This window comes from Oncorhynchus masou, chromosome 32 (genome assembly GCF_036934945.1).
Source record: "Oncorhynchus masou masou isolate Uvic2021 chromosome 32, UVic_Omas_1.1, whole genome shotgun sequence".
NCBI lineage: Eukaryota > Metazoa > Chordata > Actinopteri > Salmoniformes > Salmonidae > Oncorhynchus > Oncorhynchus masou.
In genome coordinates, this window is record NC_088243.1 from 54,150,282 (window position 1) to 54,172,860 (window position 22,579).

Genomic DNA, 22,579 nt, shown 5'->3' on the forward strand with positions numbered 1-22,579 from the left:
ATTAATCCTAGACGATAGTGCAGATCTAGCGCCACTATCGGCTACCTAAGCTGGGTATTTTCCCCATCTCTGTGCTTATGCTGCTTCCTCCCCAGTTGCACCATCAAATATTTGAGATTTGTTGGGATTATTTCTGGCCAGCCAATCTGCCATCCAAGTCTTCAGAGAAAACACAAATAACTGAATTAGTTGAGTCTGATTTTTTTGTTGTGATTATTTCTGACTAGCCAATCAGCCAGCCAAGTCTTCGGAGAAAAACACAAATAACTGAATTAGTTTATTCAGAAAAAAAACTAAAAGCAAATGTAACATGTACTGTTGAAGGTGCATATTTGTACATCCACATTTCTCATTCCACCCTGTTACTTACGCAGGGGGCGACAGGCGTCTGTTTGCAGAGCTCAATGAATCCCCTGAGCAATGTGGGTCTCACAAACCTGCCCAGGTAGTCTTTGGATGCCTCCCCCACAGGGATGGGCTCGATCACAGCTGAACAATGAGCGAGACACCCGGGTGTATCAGAGAGAAAATCACAGGGGTATAACACACTGACTACAGGAAAAACTCTTCCAACTTCTATGTCAATGTAAGCCTGTTGTACTTTGTGTGAATGGTACTCTTTGCAATATAGGTCAGGTTGAACTTGCATTAAATGGATAGCTTACCTTTGATTAAAAAAGTGCTAAAGAAAGAAACAATGCCTTCAAAGTATTCACACCCATAGACTTTTACCACATTTTGTTGTCTTACAGCCTCTCATTTAAAATGAATTAAATGTAGATGTTGGTCACTGGCCTACACACAAAATACCCCATAATGTCTAAATGGAATTCTGTTTTTCAAAATGTTTACAAATGAATAAAAACAATTAGGAGCTGAAATGTCTTTTGTCAAGTACTCAACCCCTTTGTTATGGCAAGTCTAAATAAGTTCAGGAATAAAACTGTGCTAACAAGTCACAAATTTAATGGACTCACTCTCTGTGCAATACAAATACAAAAAGCAGTTGTTAAATATCCCATTGAGCATGGTGAAGTTATACACTTCTTGGAGGCAGGCCACTCAATTTCGTCTCTGCGTTATATTGGCATCGAACTAGGAGAGGGGGTGACCTTGATAATTTATTGTTAAAATGAGAGGCTGCCTGGATCTTTAATTTAAAGACCCATGCGCCCTTCGGTCTCAACGTAGACTTTGATCTTAAGCCATTTTTGCGATTATTGTGACTTTGCCATTGTAATTGTTTGTAAACTTGTGTAGTCAAATGAATCTATGATCATATGCTATCCATTTGTTTGTACACTGTTCTTTGTATGACATTTTAATATTTGATTATTAACCAATGATAATAGGCCACTCTTGGCCATGATTACAGACACCTGTGTCTTTTGACACTATATAAATAAGTCATTCCGCAGTGTTTGTGATTATACCCTGATGAAGACAGCTTGGCTGTCGAAACGGTATTACATTTTTGCATCTGAGCTGCTAGAGTGTGCGGCTCTCTTTTATTTTGAAGTTATTACACTTTGGATGGTGTGTCAATACACCCGGTCACTACAAAGATAAATATATTTAAAAAATGTTTTTACAAATTTTAGATTTTTTCTTCAACTTTGGTATTACAATTAAATTCATTTGAATCGCACTTTGTCACAAAATGTGGAAAAATTCAAGGGTTGTGAATACTTTCTGAAGACACTAAATATTTAATGTGTGTGTTTAACTTACATTTGGGGAACATGAACTTGATCTCTCACTCGACTGAAAACGAGATGCTGCCATGCATTGCATTCCTTAGGTCAGAGGTGCCATACTTGGCTCGCAGGCTGGGGGAGAGGTGACATTCACATGTAGCCTACAGTAAAAGTGCTCAGTCATACAGTATTGATCGATCATATGCGCAATAACTCATATGCAGTAGGTATGCGGAGGTAATACAATAACTAGGCCTACCGGTATTTGAACTGGATGGACAACATTTTGCTGCATATGGATAAATATTTGCTGTCCTAATAGGTGGACTTCCATTGGGTGAAATCAGTAAAGATTCAGACAGTTGTCAAGGTCTCTAAAGACAAATCCCAAACCACACTTACCACAGAGCCCAGTGAATATCTTCCATTTGGGGTGAGAAGAGGACAAGAGGGCTGGAAACCCAATGCTCTGCCTTACCACTTCTGGGTGTTTCCCTGGACTTGGTGCAGTTGGACAGGGCGATAAATTCAGGGCTCATGAAGGCCTTTTGGCTTGGGAAGAACAGCTTACTGCTCAACATAGTCACTGCACTGCTCCGGACTCAGCTTCACTTTGTCAAAGAGCAATTGCACAGACAAGACACATGATCACATTATGAATAATGACAAGTGTACATGGATGATGTTGAGTTTGCCTGATGTCTGTGGATCAAACCAAAGCGGCGCACACAATCATTCAAATTTGCCCATGTCAATCTATTCCTTTTTGTTCATTACTCTGGCATCGTTTGTTTTTATTGCAGACGACACATTCATTATTTTCAGTCGTAGCCTCTACTTTGGCAACACCCCCTTTGTATTTACACATGACCGCCACTGATGTTAAACTGTTCAGGACCTGGCTAGTGACGATGCTATGGGCAGCATGAATGTTTGTTGTTCAACGGCTGTGTGAATAAACTTTGTACACCAACCTGTAACAGTGAACCCAGAGCTGAGAATTATATATTCAGTGTAGTGTATAGCTTCAGGTTTGTGCAACACCAAGAGTTCTCTCCACGTAAATCCGAGGGGCGTCTGATTTGCCTAGTGGTTAGAGCGTTGGACTAACTAGACAAGTCAGTTAAGAACAAATTCTTATTTTCAATGGCCTAGTAACAGTGGGCGAACTGCCTGTTCAGGGGCAGAACGACATGTGCACCTTGTTCAGGGGCAGAACGACAGATTGTCAGCACAAGGTACACATGTCGTTCTGCCCCTGAACAGGCAGTTCACCCACTGTTCCTAGGCCATCATTGAAAATAAGAATTTTTTCTTAACTGACCTGCCTAGTTAAAGGTAAAATAAACACATTACTTATACATTTGTCAACGGTCGCTCTCGGCCCCAATCTCACCCGGGTCAGATTAATACGGGCACCATCGCAAAATCCGGCGACACGAATATAACGTCAGTTTGCAACATGTTCAAATTGGTAATGGAATAGCTTTTACCACATTACAGGCTGATGAGGAAGACCCATGGTAAAGCTGCCCAAGTTTAAAGTGGCCGCTAGCTACAAACCTTTTCGAAGAGGTTAACCCAGTCCCATCGACGTTCGCACTGTTGCTAGGATACCTATTACAGTAAAATATTTAGACCGCTTGACGGCAAGTGGAGAAACGCAGAAGCTCAGTAACATGTTGACTGTTTGACAATTACAAAACATCTTAAATGTGAAAATATGTCGCACCCTTTTATTACAGAATAACAACCCAATTATGACAAAAGGTCAACAAAGTGTCATTAATTGTGCCACAGTGCAAACGTATTCAAACAAAGACACTCAAAAAGTTCATTTAAAACGGTATTTTATTCATCATCTGAAAAGGTCCTTATCTGGTTCCGATGGTAACCTGCCACACCCTGATCAGGTTATCCGTGTAGCCAGCAAACAGGGTCTGTTAAAAGAGAAGAATAAGGGAAGAAATAAAAATAAAAGTCCAGAAGTTGCAAAAAAGAAGCTGCTGACAATATATTAAAGTATAATGCTCCCACTAGGTTTGACTCCTAGTGCTAGACATTGCATGAATATGTACTACTGTTGTTTCTATACCCATCATCATTGCAGGACTTGTCATCAGAGCCAAAGCTCAGGCAATAAAATGTCACTTTGTAATCACAGGGCAAGGCAACAAACAATCCAGCAGAGACACTACTTTGAGAGCAGACTGAAATAACACGACCCTGTTCTAGAAGTAAACCCAGGGTTCTAGCGTAGCTCTGTGGGACGTACCTGTCCGTCAGCAGACCAGGCCAGAGAGGTGCACTGTGGGGGCTCGGCCTTACTGTTGGTGCTGATAACCTCCTGTCTCAGCTCATCCACAATGATCTTGCCCTCCAGATCCTGAAGGGGGGAGAAGGGGACTGATTAGCATAGCTTTGAGAAACAATAGGTTGTGATGAAATTGGACCTACTCTGATGTGGACATGACAATCACATTCTCAGGTCCAACAGATGGCTTCAGAAAAGGACGCAGTTAGCAGAGCTCAGAAACAGCCTCTTTATCATCATAGAAATAAGATGGCATTGGAATTTTCCATCATTGCTCCTTGACTAATGTAGTTTGATTACAGATTACAACATCAAACCGTGTTTCTAACCAACTGCACAGACAGTGCTGATGTATTCTGAGTGTAGGAGTCTTACCCAGATCTTGATGCTGGGGCCGGTGGCAGCACAGAGCCAGTAGCGGTTGGGGCTGAAGCAGAGGGCGTTTATGTTGTCACCACTGTCTAGGGTGTACAGGTGCTTGCCCTCGTTCAAGTCCCACAGCATGGCCTGACCGTCCTATGGGAGAATGGGATTCAGGGTCAAAGGTCAGCCAATGGACAATGCAAACGAACATGCTTGCTTTGCAGGGCAACTTGGGCATGCAATTAAGTGTATGGCCATGGCCGTTCACCGGGGATACGAACCATCAACAATAACCCTAAATGGCAAATCTCAGGAAGCAGGTTCGAGTACACTAAATTACATTTCAAAAGTGCTGGTTGCGTTCAGAAACAGCCTCTTTATCATCATAGTGAAACAGACGGCAACAATATTTCCATCATAACTTTGCAACACCACATTTAACACCAAGAACAAGCCCCAAGTTATCACATCAACCACAGACCCATCCAGTGACCCTAATCTAATCCGGTCAAATTCAATAAAGGCAGAAACTGCAGGTGAACAGTGACAACCTTAAATCTATAACGTAATAGCAAATATTAGGAGTGCTTTCAGCATACCTTTCCACCAGATGCGCAGAGAGAGCCATCAGGAGAGACTGTCACTGTATTCAGGTAGCCAGTGTGGCCAATGTGGTTAGTCTTCAGCTTGCAGTTGGCCAGGTTCCACACCTAGTGGGGAAGGCCATGTGTTAGGGTACACTGATTAGAAAAATACCCGCTGAGGTGAACCATTTCAAGCGTGCAATGTGTAACACATTTGCAGTCTGGTTCCTGTACCCATCATCATTGCAGGACTTGTCGTCAGAGCCGAAGCTCAGGGTGATTATGTCACATTGTAATCACAGGGCAATGCAGGAAAACACTTCAGAGAGCTTGATTTTATTACATCTACAGTAACCAAACCATTTAAAAGGACTTCTGCTTTGTTTAATAATCTACGCAGCCAACTGTCCTAGCGAGTCACTGGTGCTATATGCAGCGTTGCCCGTACCTTGACCATCTTGTCCCAACCACAGGAGACAATGATGGGGTTGCTGCTGTTGGGGGAAAAGCGCACACAGGACACCCACTCAGAGTGGCTCTCATCCTGGATGGTGTACTTGCAGACTCCCAGGGTGTTCCACAGCTTGATGGTCTTGTCCCGAGACCCAGACACGATCTGCCGGTTGTCAGCAGAGAAAGCCACACTCAGGACGTCCTTGGTGTGGCCCACAAAGCGACGGGTGGTGGTGCCACTGGAGAGGAAGAGAACCGTTGAGTCCATGTGTAAATCTTCATACTACAGATGACTAATAAACGGTGTAATTGCGTTGTTCAAGTCAACATTGAAACCAAGGCAGCACATGATTCTGATATCCACGTCTCATCTTTCACAGGTAAGCGCAGGTTGCATTCAGAAACAGCCTCTTTATCATCACAAGGATACAGATGGCATCGGAAGTTTCATCACTTTAGAACCAGCATTTTGACTGCAGCATGATATGAAACTAACATTTCCTTCCTGGGCTTATGCACCAGGGGTGAACCCCCTTTACCCAAATGGTTGGATTGATAACCTCATCCACACTGACCTGATATGACTGGAGGGGTGTAAACAGGTTGGCAGAGGCAGATAACTCTGGTCCTAGAATGTCTGTAAGCTTTTGTTCCAGCTCAGCAATGAACCACCCAGGACAAAATGAGGCAACTGATCCTAGTCTTCAGTTCAGGCCAGAATCAGATGTACAGATGCCTGCACACAATTTAGACCTCTGTATGGTACTACATCACCCCACAACCCTAGACTTACGTGGTGAGATCCCACAGGCGGAGCGTCCCATCCCAGGACCCGGACAGGGCAAACTGTCCATCTGAGGAGATGACTACATCACTCACAAAGTGAGAGTGTCCCTTCAGGGCACGCTGAGGGATGCCATAGTTGGTCTCGTCACGAGTCAGCTTCCACATAATGATAGACTTATCTGAAAGAGAAATGCTGATTATACATTTAAAATAAAAATATAAAATGTATGGAATGGTAGATTGCAGCTGAACAACCAAAAGGTAGGCCTAGCTAACTAAATGTAACATGGACGGTTGACAGAAGCAAAAAATGCATTGCCATGCAAGCTGTCCAACTATCGTCGCGTTAAGTATGGGAAGCTAGCCAGCCAACTACCGGTATGTTTCCTTCAACAATTACCGACAGACAAGCACAATCATAGCGTCCTCAAAACATAAACTTTTAATAGACTGCTATGGTAGTTACAATTCAATTGTCAGGTCTAGAAATGCATCTCTCATTGCGAGCCTAATGAACATTTTGTCCACTTGGCGGTGCACGTGGATGTGTCGGTATAGCAGGCGATGTCTGTTCTCAAGGGCTAACAATCAGACATAACTTACTTGTATAGAGTAGTTTGTCCACTAGACATTGCGTTCGACACAAGACTTGCCCCCAACATTGATTTAGTTCACTTTCACGATTTACATTGTTTAAGCCGTCGCGGCTACACATCAATTTAGCAATGTAACATGCTTGGGGTTAGCCATATTGCCGACCATTTGTAGCGGGCTGAGAAGCGCTTACCTCGGGATGCAGACAGAATCATATCGGGAAACTGAGGGGTAGTCGCGATCTGGGTGACCCAACCATTGTGCCCCTTCAGGGTGCCCCTTACTGTCATCTGCTCAGTCATTTCGGCGAAGTTTTAGTGTGCCCTTTTCAAGGATGGATATAGATTAGTTTGAGGGCTAGGTTTCCCTAGGTCCTCTCACATTTAGGCACAGAGAAAAAGGAAGTTCAGACCCGGATGGAGAACCTTTGAGGGGTCGATCGCGCGCGGAGTACACTGGGAAGAACAGTTTTAACCCTTTCATGCCCGTGTATTTTATTATTATTTTTACTTGGATTTTACTCTTCTTCCATGTCAAACAGACACATAATAAAATTATTATAAAGATTAAAGAGACCATTGCAAAGTTATAATTGTAGCAATCATGTGGTAATCCCCAAAAATGGATCCCAAAATTGTATTACAGTTTCATACATGTAAGTGCTTTATAGGTGGCCATGAAAATAGGCCACAGGTCTTTCATTCAAATGCATTCTGGAATTATTAGTAGACCTAATGCAGAGGTTCTCAAACTTGGGGATCCTTATATTGAAATGGAGTCCCTTGATTAAACAAAAAGGCAAGAAAACATTTCAAGTGGGATCCCCTATATTTTTGGGAGTCAATTTGGGTTTGCAAGCAGATCAAGATTGTAGCCTAATGTGGCCTAATGATTGTAGTCAGAATGCATTATGGTGCTTTGCTCTGAATAATGCAGTAGGCCTACTATTCCCAATGCAAAATACATTTTCCTCTTAATTATATAACTTTATTTTTCCTACAATTTTTTAAATATGAGTGAGGATTGTTAAGAACAAATGACCGGAAGAGTTTCAAGAAGGTAACAGTATATTTTATGGAGTTTATTTCAGTCTACATGTTGAGTTGACCAGATGTAACATAATACAAAGATAAAGATAGCAGTTACAAAAATAGCTTAATTATTTTTACAACCAAATACACAACCAAATAAACAAACTCATAAAATGACCTAATACTGTAATATTTTTGTTATAAAACACGCTAAACTGTACTGAGACATTGTGTCACCAATGGATGGCAATTATTCCTTAAAAAATTAGAAACTGAGGATATCTGCCAAAGAAATAAACCTGTAATATTGCAGAGAAACACCAGTTTGTTAAGGTAGTGTACCACACACATTGCTGCATATATCTAACATCAAAGGCCCAATGCAGATGTTTTTTTTTATATCAATATCAAATAATTTCTTGGTAACAATTAATTCCCTTACTGTAATAGATTTGAATTAAAATGGAGAGAGGTTTAAAGTCTACTTTGTATTGGTCTATTAACCAATTTACCAACCTCCCGCCTATGTAAACCTGCTGAATGGAAAGGTCCTGTGTAGATTGTATTTTCAATCAGGAACTATTAGGAAATAACACTGATAAAAATTGTTCACACTTTCACAGTGACTGCACTGGGCCTTTAAATGACAGGGTTGAAGGAAACAACAAATATGATTGTGCACTACATCCCAGTTTCAAATATAACACTTTGTGAATTAAAAATACTGGAAATGGTACATTAATAAAGTACAATATAATGAACTAGTTGCTTATTATCTTATCTTAATAGCATAAATGTGGTATAGTGAAACCCACAAGACAAGTTACTTATATATGCCATGTGCTCTTGACATTGAAATTGAGGTGTGCGTGTGTGTGTGTGTGTGTGTGTGTGTGTGTGTGTGTGTGTGTGTGTGTGTGTGTGTGTGTGTGTGTGTGTGTGTGTCTGTGTGTGTGTGTGTCTGTGTGTGTGTGTGTGTGTTGTGTGTGGACCATACAGGAAGACTTGAGAAAAACAGAAACGCAGAGTGATCGAACACCAAGTAGATAGATTTCTAAAAGAGAATTCATAAAGTTAGAAAGAGTGATCGAGCACCAAGAAGATAAATCTCCAAAAGACAATCCATAAAGTCAGAAAAGAAACATGTAAATCAGAAAAAAATGAAAAAATGTCATTCATGATGTGATAATGTATAAAAAAAACAAAACAAGTAGGTATAGTGAAACCAACCGTCAATGATTACCTTTTTGTCAATGTGGATCAATGAGTATAACTATTATTAAATCAATGACTTTGGGTACATTATTGTACTTCAGTCTGTGAACTCTTGTCTTATATAACTAAACTCATTGGTTAAGAAAAACAAACAATACAATTTTAAGTCAGCAGCAAGAATTCATACTGTTGTTGAGAGAACAGTATTTCATCTAAATGTCTCTTTAGCTAAGGTTAAGTGATAATACTTAAATAAAAAGTGTCTTCAACACTGTACTGTCAACACTGTCAGAAAATACTGATGTGATATTTCTATTTGGCATCTGATGAATGCCATATAAAATCACAAAGTGACTTAATATTCAAAGAACTTCATATTCATCTTCATTGATGGATTGCTCCATATTTGTTAATACTGCAAATGGCTCCTTCAATTCTGACGTTGAATTTAAACACAATGAACTTAGTATGCATCTGTATATTATACAAACACGTCCATGCACAGGAATGCAAATGTAACTGAACTAGATCAAAATCAAATAAAACATCACACTTGTCATCACTCCCAGTAGTGTCACCCACGCACACAAAAAACAGCAACATCTGCATAAAGAAACGATACGTGGCATTTTACATGGAAAGACTGCTAGAGATTGTTCTTTGCAAAGTAAATACCTCAGTAACTTATTGCCTTAGTGTGCTGGTATGGGGGAAGCTACTTTATATAATGCTGTGACTTGTGTTGATCATGCACTTTATTAAATGGAAACACTAAAGTAAAGAAGAGCAACAAATTAAATTGTCATACTTCATATCATAAAAACACTTTCATCATATCCGTCGGGTGAATCCACAGACATATATTATTATTATTTTGTAATCGTAGGACAATCCTTGCCTCTGTAGCCCAGAACCAACTGTGAGTGTGGTAAAAAACGACAACAGCCAATGGGTGAGATTCCTCTTCAGGTGAAAGTGTAAATGTAGTGTTGTGTCGCCCTCTACTGGTATTTTTCCATAATGCAGGATCTCACTATTCTTCAGTGAACTGAATTGCACGGAACTGTTTCATGACTCTCTCAATAGAGGTTGTCTGTCCTCTTTGCTCCCATGACTGTCTGTTTCTCCCACGTCTTCCCTCCGTCCTCCAGGCCTGCTCTCCCCTCTGGGCTGAGAGAGAGCGAGACGCTTGCGTTTGAGTTTCTGTCTCCTCCTCTCCTCGTCCTTCTCCTCCTTTATAAAACAGAGAGCGGAGAAGAGAGCACTGACCTCCACTCCTCCATTTACCACACCAGGGGGTCTGTCCATCCGTGGGGTTGAGCAGGGGGGCGCGAACACACACACTCCCATGCAAAATGAACGGCCAGGCAGCAATATGGCAGACGAGACTCCATTAGTAAGACCACTCTCCTTATCCATCTACTTTCCAGCATGTGTCTGTATGTCCGTTAGGTTTGGAGTCTGTTTGCTGCTTTATTTCTCTGTCTTGATGTTTCTCAAAGATGTCTGTGTCTCATTGACTCCCTTTTACTTTATATCCAGAGTCTATGTGTCCAAAAAATATCTGTATCGATCGATATATGCTGTCTGGTTAATATTGTTGACTCAAAATAACGAACAAAAAAATCTCTATATATTATATAAAACGTTCCCATAAAAAGGCAAAAAAAGAACATAAATGCGATGTAGTATTCAGTTGCAATATATACCATATCAATATGTACAGCGGCCATGCTTGATGTTAGTCATCACTGCAAGAGAAGGAGAGTAGGGATTAGTGGGGATCACAGGTCAAGAACAACACTAATGTTAGCAAATCACTACAGCTCTGTAATACATGCTTCATTCGTCATCTTATAATCACACTCATAAGATGATGATTATATAACATACATGTTATAATCATACTCACACCCCAATAACATGTATATATTGGGTTTAATACATGCTTATTGGCACAGTAAAAATAATCTAAGTTGGGCAATGAACATTGTGTTGTTCATTGTTTATTATCTTGAAGCTCTGGTTTGATAGAGAATGTCCCCTCATCACAGTGCATGTGGTTGTGAATGAATGTACTACATATAACTCAGACAGGTTTTAAGCAACTCTGGGTGTTAGAATCTACCACCATTCACCTTGTGCCAGCATCCTGGTATGGGCAGTCCATCCTGCCCCTGGGGATAAGAGAACAAGAGACAGGGATGGTCAGTGGGGCAGTTTCACGTCATGTAGGGTGAAAACACTACATTTTAGTTTAGTTTATTAGGATCCCCATTAGCTACTACACATGCAGCAGCTACTCTTCCTGGAATCCACATAAAACATACAAATAACATGACAAAGTACAGAACAGTTATAGCCAAGGACATTAAATTCAATATACAGTATACTGTATATACTCTGTATATATACAGCATAGGAGCAAATAATAATAATAATAATAATAATAACACATATAATTAAATAAGAGTTATATATTGGAAAGACACCAAGAAACAACAAAAATACTATTTACACACTGTTCATACTGTACATATTCATATTCTTATATACAGTTAAATTAGATATTTAGAAAGAGGAGAGCTGCTGTGATACAATATTTTTTAAATCTGTTTTTTTTTAAAAGCTAAACTTGCTTTTTGCCTCTTATGGCAGAGCATTCCACGATGACATGGCTATAGATAACTGAGTGACACATGAAATCTGTTTATGGTTTGGGTACAGTGAAGCAACCCATAGTGGCGTGTCTGGTGAGGTATGCATGTCTGTTTGAAGGGTATGCAAATAGGTGTATTGCAAGTGGTTCAGCATTTTCAACACACAAATGTTTCTTAAAAAGACTAGAAGAAAGGTAGTCCATTTCTCCTCAACCGTCAGCCATGAAAGACCATCATGCATCTTGTTTATGTTAGATCTATGTGTGCAGTTAAGGGCAAGGCATGCTGCTTTATTGTGAGGCAGCTGCAACTTTGCTAGGTCTTTCCTTGCTGCACTTGACCATATTACCGGATAGTAATCAAAAACAACTAGTACAGGTGGTGTTTGTGTAAAAAAAAAACAGACATACCTCACCCCATCTTCACAACAACTTTGTCAGTATGTCTTGACCATGGTAGCTGACTATCCAATGTTACTCCTTGACGTTCTACTTTTTCAACGGTCACACCCTACATGGGCCGCTCCAGTTGAGGTTTAGTTCTAAGAGAATGCTTTGAACCAAATACAATGCTTTTGGTTTTTGGCTCTATTTAAGACCAGTGTATTGGTCCTTACCCATTCGAACACTGACTGCAAACCCCTTGCCAAGAGTCTCACTGAGCTCACTGGCTGTAGGTGCTGATGTGTAGAGTGTGCAATCACCAGCATGCATAGTTATTTTAGCTTCTGAAAGCACAATACCATCCCACATGCAAGTCAGCACATTAACAACCGGCAACCACACCGAGACCACAACGTAACTCAGCACAATCTTTATAAGAAAAACAACAATATAGAGCTGGAATTATACTGATCTATGGATTCCTGTAACCATCCTGCCTACTGATGTAAAAAAAAGAAGAAGACAGAATTCAGATTGCAAACACACAATGGAATGGGGCAGCGGACTAAGGGACATGGGATAGACAAGGGAAAAAAGGCAGACACACGATGCAGGAAAGAGGTGGAAAGGTAGAAACACGTAGAGATACTGTACCAAAGGACAAGAGGCCTCAGGGCCAGAAGGAGGAAGAGGAGGAGGAGCGGACTGTACCTCCTCATCAGAAAGTCCTTTAGTCCCACTAGAACCCTGTCAGCAAGAGCCAACCTAGTGTTACACACACTCTGAACGTACATTCGCCCCATAGACACAGAATACCATATACAGTGCCTTCAGAAAGTAGTCAAACCCCTTTGACTTACTCCACATTCTGTTGTAGTACAGCCTGAATTCAAAATTGATTAAAAATATATATATACACACACTACATGATAATGACAAAGTGAAAACATATTTTTATACATATTGTTTATACATACTGCAACAAAAAAATAAAAATTTAATACATAAATATCTCATTTTCATAAGTATTCACAACCATGAGTCAATACTTTGTAGATGCACCTTTGGCAGTGATTACATCTGTGAGTCTTTCTGGGTACGTCTGTAAGAGCTTTCTATCTCTGGCTTGCGCAACATTTGCCCACGAATCTTTTCAAAATTCTTCAAGCTCTTTCAAATTGGTTGTCGATCATTTCTAGACAACCATTTTCAGGCATTGCGATAGATTTCCAAGTAGTTTTAAGTACAAACTGTAACTCGGCCACTTGGGAACATTCACTGTCTTCCTTGTAAGAAAACCCCAGCGTAGATTTGGCCTTGTGTTTTAGGTTATTGTCTTGCTGAAAGTTGAATTCATCTCCCAGTGTCTGGTGGAAAACACACGAGTAGCGGACTACATTGTAACTGTTTGCCAATCCTCTAGGATTGTGACTGTGCTTAGCTCCATTCCATTAATTGTTTTATCCTAAAAACTCCCCAGTCCTTAACAATTTCAAGCATACCCATAACATGATGCAGCGACCACTATGCTTGAAAACAGAGAGTGGTACTCAGTAATGTGTGGTATTGGATTTGCGTCCTTTTCACTCGGTCAATTAGGTTAGTATTGTGGAGTAACTACGATGTTGTTGATCCATCCTCCGTTCTCTTATCACAGCCATTACACTCTATAACTGTTTCATTGGCCTATGTTGAAATCCCTGAGCGGTTCTTTCCTATCTACGGCAACTGAGTTAAGAAGGACAGCTGTGTCTTTGCAGTGACTGGGTGTATTGATACACCATCCAAAATGTAATTAATAACTTTCTTTACCCATCTAGCAATAGGTTCCCTTTTTTGTGAGGCATTGGAAAATCTCCCTGGTCTTTGTGGTTGAATCTGTGTTTAAAATTCACTGCTCGACTGACGGACCTTACAGATAATTGTATGTGTGGGGTTCAGAGATGAGGTAGTCATTCAAAAAGCATGTTAAACACTATTATTGCACACAGAGTGTGACTTGAGTGTGATTTGTTTAGCACATTTTTACTCCAGGCCTTATTTAGGCTTGCCATAACAAAGGGGTTGAATACTTAGAGACTTAAGACTTTTCAGCTTTTCATTTTTGATTAATTTGTAAAAATGTAAAAAAAACGTAACGTTCCACTTTGACATTTTGGGGTATTTTGTGTACTGTATGCCAGTGGAAAAAATAAATAAATTGCAATTTAATAATGCTTTTTAAATTCAGACTGTAACACAACAACATGTGGAAAAGGTCAAGGGGTGTGATTACTATCTGAAGGCACTGTAGTAAGAAATCATAGAAATAGAGATAGAAATGAAAAAAGTAAATAGTGAAGTATCTACAAATGTAATTACATAGAGTTGTTACATATTTGATCAAGCCTGGGTCAAAGGAGCTAAATGTCCATAGGCTCATGGACGAAAGGTCACAGTTGAGTGTGACATACCACAGGACAGGGCTGGTCCAGTCCAGGAGGACCCTGCTCCCCCTTACCGCCCTTCAGACCTCTCTTCCCCACCGTCCCCCGGTCACCCTGTAGAGAGAAAGAGAGAGAGAGAGAGAGAGAGAGAGAGATAGAGAGGGGTCAGACATGCAGTGTCGGGGAGTAGTTCCACTAAATGAAATTCAACTAGTAATTCAACGACATGTTGCAGGACCTTGGTTGAAGTTGAACTAAATTATAATCTTTGTAGTGTTTTCAGGAGTCAATCATTTTTTGTTGTTGCCTGCAATGGCGAAGGGAACTACTGGAACTAAACACTATTTTCAACCAAAAACATAGCCTTTTCTCGCAAAACCCCCACAACATTTTTATTATATGACATTTCAGATTTAGATATGATCATTTTTCACAAGGTAGATTTCAAAGCAACTTCAGCTAACCAACTATATTTCCGTTAAGGGTAGCTTTACTGTAGCTCAATGTCTTCCAGTGTGAAGTAGTTGGTGGCTTGATAAACTATATTTTCAGAGTACCTCACCCAACACTACTCTGACATGTCTACCTCGGATCAGCCTCTCAGAATATCACAAAAAAATAGCAACCCAGTAAAGGACAAAAACAATTCCCATATAAACATTATGTAGCCTGAGAAACACGATTCATCAAATGTATAACTTACGAACATCAGAAAGCATACATATTCTGTCCATCTCTGAAACACACTTAGATAATTACTTTGACGATGCAGTAGTAGCTGTACATGGTTATAGAATACATTTGGGAGATAGAAATGCAAATGGAGGAGGTGTTTGTATGTATATCCAGAGTCATATTCCTGTTAGGCTGAGAGATGATCTCAATCAGATGACGTAGAAGTAGTATGACTACAGAATCATCTGCCTCACCTAAAATCTATTCTTGTGGGAAGATGCTACAGGCGACCGAATGCGAAAAGTCAGTATTTTGGACTACACTTGTGAAATGCTCAATAACGTATGTGATATTAAAAGATAGGTATATTTTCTGGGTGACCTAAATATTGACTGGTTGTCATCCAGCTGTCCACTCAAAAATAGTCTTCAAGCTGTAACACAATGTCTGCAATCTGGGTCAGGTTATCAGTCAACCTACCAGCGTATTTACAAACAGAACAGGAACTAAATCCACGTGTATTGATCACATCTTTACTAATGTGGCAGAAATCTGATCTGAAGCCGTATCCACAACCATTGGATGTATTGATCATAATATAATAGGCATATCTGGAAAAAAATAAGTTCCAAAGACTGGAACTAAAATTGTGTAAAAGCGATCATGCATGAGGTTTTGCAATGATTCCTATGTCGAAGATGTGAAAAATAATCGATGTGTAATGAGGAACAACCTGATGCTGCATGGACTCTACAAGGTGTCATAAGCGTTCCACAGGGATGCTGGCCCATGTTGGCTCCAATGCTTCCCACAGTTGTGTCAAGTTGGCTCAATGTCTTTTGGGTGGTGGACCATTCTTGATACACGCGGGAAATTGTTGAGCGTGAAAAACCCAGCAGCGTTGCAGTTCTTGACACACTCAAACCGGTGCACCTGTGCCTGTTCAAAAGCACTTAAATCTTGTGTCTACACCATCGGGCCCCATCCAGAGTGTCCAACACCACCCTGTACCATCGGGCCCCATCCAGAGTGTACCATCCAACACCGGGCCCCATCCAGAGTGTCCAACACCACCCTGTCCCATTGGGCCCCATCCAGAGTGTCCAACACCACCCTGTCCCATTGGGCCCCATCCAGAGTGTCCAACACCACCCTGTACCATCGGGCCCCATCCAGAGTGTCCAACACCACCCTGTACCATCGGGCCCCTTGCAGAGTGTCCAACACCACCCTGTACCATCGGGCCCCTTGCAGAGTGTCCAACACCCCCTCACCCCACTACCCCCCATGCTAACAGCACAGCACCTGAATCAGAGGAGACCAACAGTCCAGCATGACAACTATGCAGAAGTGGAGTGAAGAATAGAGCACCCTGCTGCAGCGGAGATAAACCAGTTTCTAATAGAAAGAACAATTGGTTCAAGAGAAAATAACCTAATTAATGAAATAGCATCTAATCAACAATTGCATTGTTTCAACTACCTCCACAAATCACCCGACTATTATCTTTTTTCACAACTGCTGCCAGTTTGACGCCAAAACATAGACAACTAAATACATATTGACATAGTAAACAAAACAAGTGTTAAAAAATATATATAAAGGATATTTCATGCTGAAACTCTCATATTATCACCAAAGGTATGCACTAAGGGTGCGTTCATAAATTCACTCTGGCTATCTGCTCCAATTTCAGAGCGCTCTCGTCTGAGTATGCCAGAGTGCAGAATAACTGATGAATTCACAAACGCTGAATGCTCAACACCTGTTGAATATGGCCAGTGTCAGTAAACGTTGCCAGCAGCACAGTTACAGGCACCAATGTTCTGGATAACATGAAAACATCCTAACCAGGTCTGCTAGGGTGAGAAAAATGGTCAGAGTGAGGTGTTCTCTCATTTGTGTCTGGAAGTAGCAAGCAAGCTAGCCAATGCTAGCCAGTTATCTTGGGTGCTTGACTGCCTTTGTGAGGTCAGAACACTCTGGATCAACCCTACTCCTCAGCCAGTGTGCGCTCTGAACACCCCGAGAGCACACTAAGCGCGCTCTGGCACTCCAGATTGAATTTACAGACACACCCTAAATTGACGGTTTGTATTTAGCATAATGTTTAGTAGCTTTGTCATTTCTTATTTACAATCAATTCATATTTCATATATTTTACATGTGATGGGGCCAGAAAGAGGAACAGAGTAATTACAGACTCCTCTGACAATCTGAAGTACTCAAAGGGGCCATTAGATGTCTGGTGATAGATTACATAAAATCTTTGAAAAATACCGAAATTCTAGTAGTTTACTGGTCAACTACAGTAATATACCCTCCCTTTGCAACCCTTGTTTTATAAGAACTGAGTTTAAACACTCATATTTACTTCATTTATCTTTATTACTTTCATTAATGCATAGCTTACAAAGGCAAATGGTTGTTTATTGGTACTTTGGGGCTTTGACCCCAGATGGGGAGGGCAAACGATGTAGACTAGCATAGTGTTTGTCACATCACAGAGACTTCAAATACTGATGAGGGAAAACGGGATTTCGAACGCTCATCATGCAGGTTTCACGTGGTGTATTTTGGTGGTCATATTTAGAACTACAACTCACCCCAGTGTATTTACAACGACAGCTCCCTACAGCACGCCTGTGTACTTATGGATCATCACCAAGTAGTCACTGTAATAACAGTGACCGTACAATAACCATTACAACCATCTCAGATCTTTAACCAATGTTTAATGGAATGAACATGTCTTGGCTAACCCACCAACTTTAAATTGGCGAGACCTGCTTCAATGGTGTCAGGTAAGCATACAGGTGCAGCAACACTGATTGTGATGTGTATGCATAATAGCAGAACTGTGGGCGAGAGAAGGGAAGAATATGCTCCTCCCACCTTGTCTCCTCTGTCTCCCCGGTCTCCCTTCTCTCCAATCAGGCCTGGGAAACCCTGTAGAGGGAGGAACAGGTTAGTGTGGGCTGCAGTGAAATCCCCAGTGTCATATAGTCTGGTAGGTCAAAGTTCAAAAACACTATTTCATACTTACATCCATTCCAGGCTCCCCAGACTTGCCCTGTCAACACACACATTATTGAATGCATCAGTACCACCATGACCAAGACCATGGAAAACCATGACATGCAAATGATTGTAAGCCTAATATGCTAAGGTAATTTGATAATGAGGACGTCACCCACCTTCTCTCCTTTGGTCCCTGGGAGACCCACCAATCCTGTGGAGCCGGGGGGACCCTGAGGGCCATCAACACCCTGGGGAGGACAGACACGTTAGATATCATCACCATCATCAGCGGGTGCAGCTCATAATCTATTATTCTACAGTATCACTCACCCTCAGTCCAGCAGGTCCAATGTCTCCCTTCTCCCCTTTAGCTTTGTCTCCAGGCTCTCCCTGCATGGGAGGAACACATTATACTCAGTACACTCTACAACACTCAAGAGCACGTACAGATTATCTATCTTGTTGCCTAGTCATTTTATCTCTACCTATATGTCCATATCTACCTCAATTACCTTGTACCCCTGCACATAGACTCGGTGTAGCCAAGTTATCATTACTCATTGTGTGTTTATTTAACTTATTTTCTCTCTGCATTGTTGGGAAAGGTCTGGAAGTACAGTGGCTTGTGAAAGTATTCACCCCCCTTGGCATTTTTCCTATTTTGTTGCCTTACAACCTGGAATTAAAATGGATTTTTGGGGGATTTGTATAATTTGATTTACACAACATGCATACCACTTTGAAGATGCATTTTATTTATTTATTGTGAAACAAACAAGAAATAAGACAAAAAAGAGAAAACTTGTGCCTGCGTAACTATTCACCCCCCCAAGTCAATACTTTGTAGGGGCACCTTCTACAGCAATTACAGCTGCATGTCTCTTGGGGTATGTCTCTATAAGCTTGGTACATCTAGCCACTGGGATTTTTTCCTATTATTCAAGGAAAAACTGCCCCAGCTCCTTCAAGTTGGATGGGTTCCGCTGGTGTACAGTAATCTTTAAATCATACCACAGATTCTCAATTGGATTGAGGTCTGGGCTTGGACTAGGCCATTCCAAGAAATGTAAATGTTTCCCCTTAAACCACTCAAGTGTTGCTTTAGCAGTATGCTTAGGGGTCATTGTCCTGCTGGAAGGTGAACCTCTGTCCCAGTCTCAAATCTCTGGAAGACTGAAACAGGTTTCTCTCAAGAATTTCCCTGTATTTAGCGCCATCCATAATTTCTTCAATTCTAGACAGTTTCCCAGTCCCTTCCGATGAAGAACATCCCTCCAGCATGATGCTGCCACCACTATGATTCACTGTGGGGGTGGTGTTCTCTGGGTGATGAGACGTGTTGGGTTTGCACCAGACATAACATTTTCCTTGATGGCCAAAAAGTTAATTTTAGTCTCATCTGACCAGAGTACATTCATCCATATGTTTGGGGAGTCTCCCACATGCCTTTTGGCAAACACCAAACGTGTTTGCTTATTTTTTTCTTTAAGCAATGACTTTTCTCTGGCCACTCTTCCATAAAGCCCAGCTCTGTGGAGTGTACGTCTTAAAGTGGTCCTATGGACAGATAGTCCAATCTTTGCAGCTCCTTCAGGGTTATCTTTGGTCTCTTTGTTGCCTCTCCGATTAATGCCCTCCTGCCTCATCTGTGAGTTTAGGTGGGCGGCCCTCTCTTGGCAGGTTCGTTGTGGTGCCATATTCTTTCCATTTTTTTAATACGTGATTTAATGGTGCTCCGTGGGATGTTCAAAGTTTCGGACCTTTTTTTATAACCCAAACCTGATTTGTACTTCTCCACAACTTTGTCCCTGACCTGCTTGGAGAGCTCCTTGGTCTTCATGGTGCCGCTTGCATGATGGTGTCCCTCACTTAGTGGTGTTGCAGACTCTGGGGCCTTTCAGAACAGGTATACTGAGATCATGTGACAGATCATGTGACACTTATATTACACACAGGTGGACTTTATTTAACTTTTGAAGGTAATTGGTTGCACCAGATCTTATTTAGAGGCTTCATATACCAAAGGGGCTGAATACATATGCACACACCATTTTCCTGTTTTTTATTTTTTAGAATTTTTTGAAACAAGTTATTTTTTAAATTTCACTTCACCAATTTAGATTTTTTTTTGTATGTCCATTACATGAAATCCAAATAAAAATCAATTTAAATTACAGGTTGTAATGCAACAAAATAGGAAACATGCCAAGGGGGATGAATACATTTGCAAGGCACTGTAAGCATTCCACTGTTAGTCTACACCTGTTGTTTACGAAGCACATGACAAATACAATGTGAAGACAGACATTACTGTACCTCTATGGTTTTCTAGTCTTACCTTAGGGCCAGGCGTTCCATGATGGCCCTGGAACACACAAAGATATCATTTCATGTCAGTCTTAAGTATCTGAAATGATTCAGCCACATCATGTTGGGGAACAGAGGGGTGAAACTCTTTAGGTGACACACAGACACTCTCGTATAGTGACACTCACCATGTACCCTGTAGGTCCAGGGGGTCCCGGGGGGCCGGGAGGGCCTGGCTGAGAAATCATCTGAACCTGAATAACAGAACAACAAACACATTGAAGATGATGAACATATCAATGGTTGTATCTCCAATGGTATCCTTTGAGATACAGACCATGTGTAATTCAACTGTCTGCCAAGCTATGCTCCACATGAAGCAGCGTTCAATGCCAATATGATACAGATTCAACGACAACTATTGAGTGTGTGAATACCGTATACACCCGTGTGCTTTACTTACCAGGTTATCTTCCAGCCTGGAGTCTCCCTTGTCCCCCTTCTGTCCATCCATCCCCTGAGACAGACAGAGAGGGGGGATTTAAATCTCTTTGCAGTAGGCTACTCGACAACATGTATACACCTCTGATGAAAGGGGTTATTACTTTGGATTCCCGTCTGTCTACTTACCCCTGGCCCAGAGAGACCCATCTCTCCTTTCTCTCCTTTCTCTCCGATCGACCCCGTCTCCCCCATATCTCCCTTTGGACCGTAAGAGGAGAGAAGGTTAGAGGTCAAAAGGTGAGAGGTGAGAGATTTCTTTTTCAGGACAACTCTGATTAATCATGTGCATTATCATTCCAGATAATAAGTGAATTCAATATATAAATGTGCAACATTTCTAAACATTGGAGTGACACAGTGATTCAACGTGGGTTATAAAACAAAACAGTCAAAGGGACATTAGAGTGTCTGTACCTTCTCCCCATCTAGTCCAGATGTCCCAGGCAAGCCGAGCTCTCCCTGGAGTAGTGAGGAAAAGACACAAGTTCCAACTGACAATTTACCTTCAAAGAGTATTGACTTCCATTGATTCAGACACAATGGATGGAAGAGATGGCATGTGTATATAAATAAGACCCTACCTTTCCTCCTGGGGGTCCTGGGGGCCCCGGTAAACCCGGTGGGCCCTAGGAAGGGACAGACAGACAGACAGAGAGGTTACACAAAACACAAAACATCAGCCAGGCGAGTCGATCTGTCTCAGTAGTCTGTTAGTAGAATTACAATAAAATCCATGGATAAATCTACGTATATCCAATTCCATCACTCTTCATCAGGCAGTGATTGTTTGTGATTGTTTGTTGAGTAGGTCCGCTCAGACAAGCATACTAACTCAGAGTCAGTGGATTATGTGTGTATTATCCTTAGAGCAATTGTGGGATTCAAGACGCCAGTGTAGGGCAAAAACAGAAAAACATTGTGGATGGATGGTGGATTTCACAATACAACACTCAGTAAACTAACGGATCATTATTCTCCTTTCTCTGATGAGGACCAGCTTTGCTATGGATGCTTTGGTGCAAATCGGCAATAAAATTGATCTATTGGGTCAGGTTATGCGGTTTGCTGAACACAATGCCTTGGCATCATGTCACACTACATGGCTGGTTCATTATTAACCCGGGGTTGAACTCTCAGAGAAGGACTCTGGAGTCTTGAGCAAACAATAGGAAAGTGGATCAAGTCCAGCAAGGAGCTGGGGATGGCGCACGCACGCACGCACACGCACACGCACACACACACGCACGCACGCACGCACGCACACACACACACACACACACACACACACACACACACACACACACACACACACACACACACACACACACACACACACACACACACACACACACACACACACACACCACAGCAAAGACCTCCAGCACCCACCAGCAGTAAACCTAAAAGAGGATACAGCCCTATTGACCTAGCCAGAGCTATTACCATAGCATCCATAGCATCCTAACCTCTTCTAACCACACAGTTAATGGGGCAGGATGGAGTCAACCTCTCAGGGCAGGAGAATGGAAGCCTGGACTCAGACTGACATTTTCTCAGTGCAGCATG

At 41.5% G+C, this 22,579-nt stretch overlaps 2 protein-coding genes across 2 annotated transcripts in view; both read right to left on the reverse strand.

Annotated features, from left to right (window-relative positions):
- Positions 1-3,530: 3,530 nt before the first annotated feature.
- On the reverse strand, positions 3,531-7,201 carry LOC135526213 (small ribosomal subunit protein RACK1). The gene is made up of 7 exons (XM_064954381.1): positions 6,985-7,201; positions 6,205-6,376; positions 5,407-5,650; positions 4,974-5,084; positions 4,387-4,527; positions 3,973-4,083; positions 3,531-3,637 (listed from the first exon to the last, which is right to left on the reverse strand). Exons 1-7 carry the CDS (start codon positions 7,091-7,093, stop codon positions 3,572-3,574), a joined length of 954 nt encoding a protein of 317 aa, XP_064810453.1. The 5' UTR covers positions 7,094-7,201; the 3' UTR covers positions 3,531-3,571.
- A 650-nt stretch (positions 7,202-7,851) lies between these two features.
- Positions 7,852-22,579, reverse strand: part of LOC135526214 (collagen alpha-1(XXIII) chain-like) — a 62,610-nt gene continuing 47,882 nt past the window's right edge. The window contains exons 15-28 of the mRNA XM_064954382.1: positions 21,595-21,639; positions 21,428-21,472; positions 21,140-21,211; positions 20,973-21,026; positions 20,698-20,763; positions 20,541-20,567; positions 18,533-18,592; positions 18,379-18,450; positions 18,228-18,254; positions 18,077-18,130; positions 14,534-14,620; positions 12,735-12,827; positions 11,176-11,214; positions 7,852-10,788 (exon numbers count right to left, since the gene is read on the reverse strand). Of these exons, the coding sequence (XP_064810454.1) occupies positions 10,786-10,788; positions 11,176-11,214; positions 12,735-12,827; positions 14,534-14,620; positions 18,077-18,130; positions 18,228-18,254; positions 18,379-18,450; positions 18,533-18,592; positions 20,541-20,567; positions 20,698-20,763; positions 20,973-21,026; positions 21,140-21,211; positions 21,428-21,472; positions 21,595-21,639 (744 nt within the window). The 3' untranslated portion in view covers positions 7,852-10,785. The remainder of the gene's footprint in view (positions 10,789-11,175; positions 11,215-12,734; positions 12,828-14,533; positions 14,621-18,076; positions 18,131-18,227; positions 18,255-18,378; positions 18,451-18,532; positions 18,593-20,540; positions 20,568-20,697; positions 20,764-20,972; positions 21,027-21,139; positions 21,212-21,427; positions 21,473-21,594; positions 21,640-22,579) is intronic.

Excerpts from the sequence above, each read along its gene's own strand:
- LOC135526213 (XM_064954381.1), bottom strand. The coding sequence starts at position 7,093 with ATGACTGAGCAGATGACAGTAAGGGGCACCCTGAAGGGGCACAATGGT. Across the intron at positions 6,377-6,984 it reads GATTCTGTCTGCATCCCGAG|ATAAGTCTATCATTATGTGG; the intron begins GTAAGCGCTTCT and ends TTTCTCTTTCAG. Across the intron at positions 5,651-6,204 it reads CGCCTGTGGGATCTCACCAC|TGGCACCACCACCCGTCGCT; the intron begins GTAAGTCTAGGG and ends CTTCCTCTCCAG.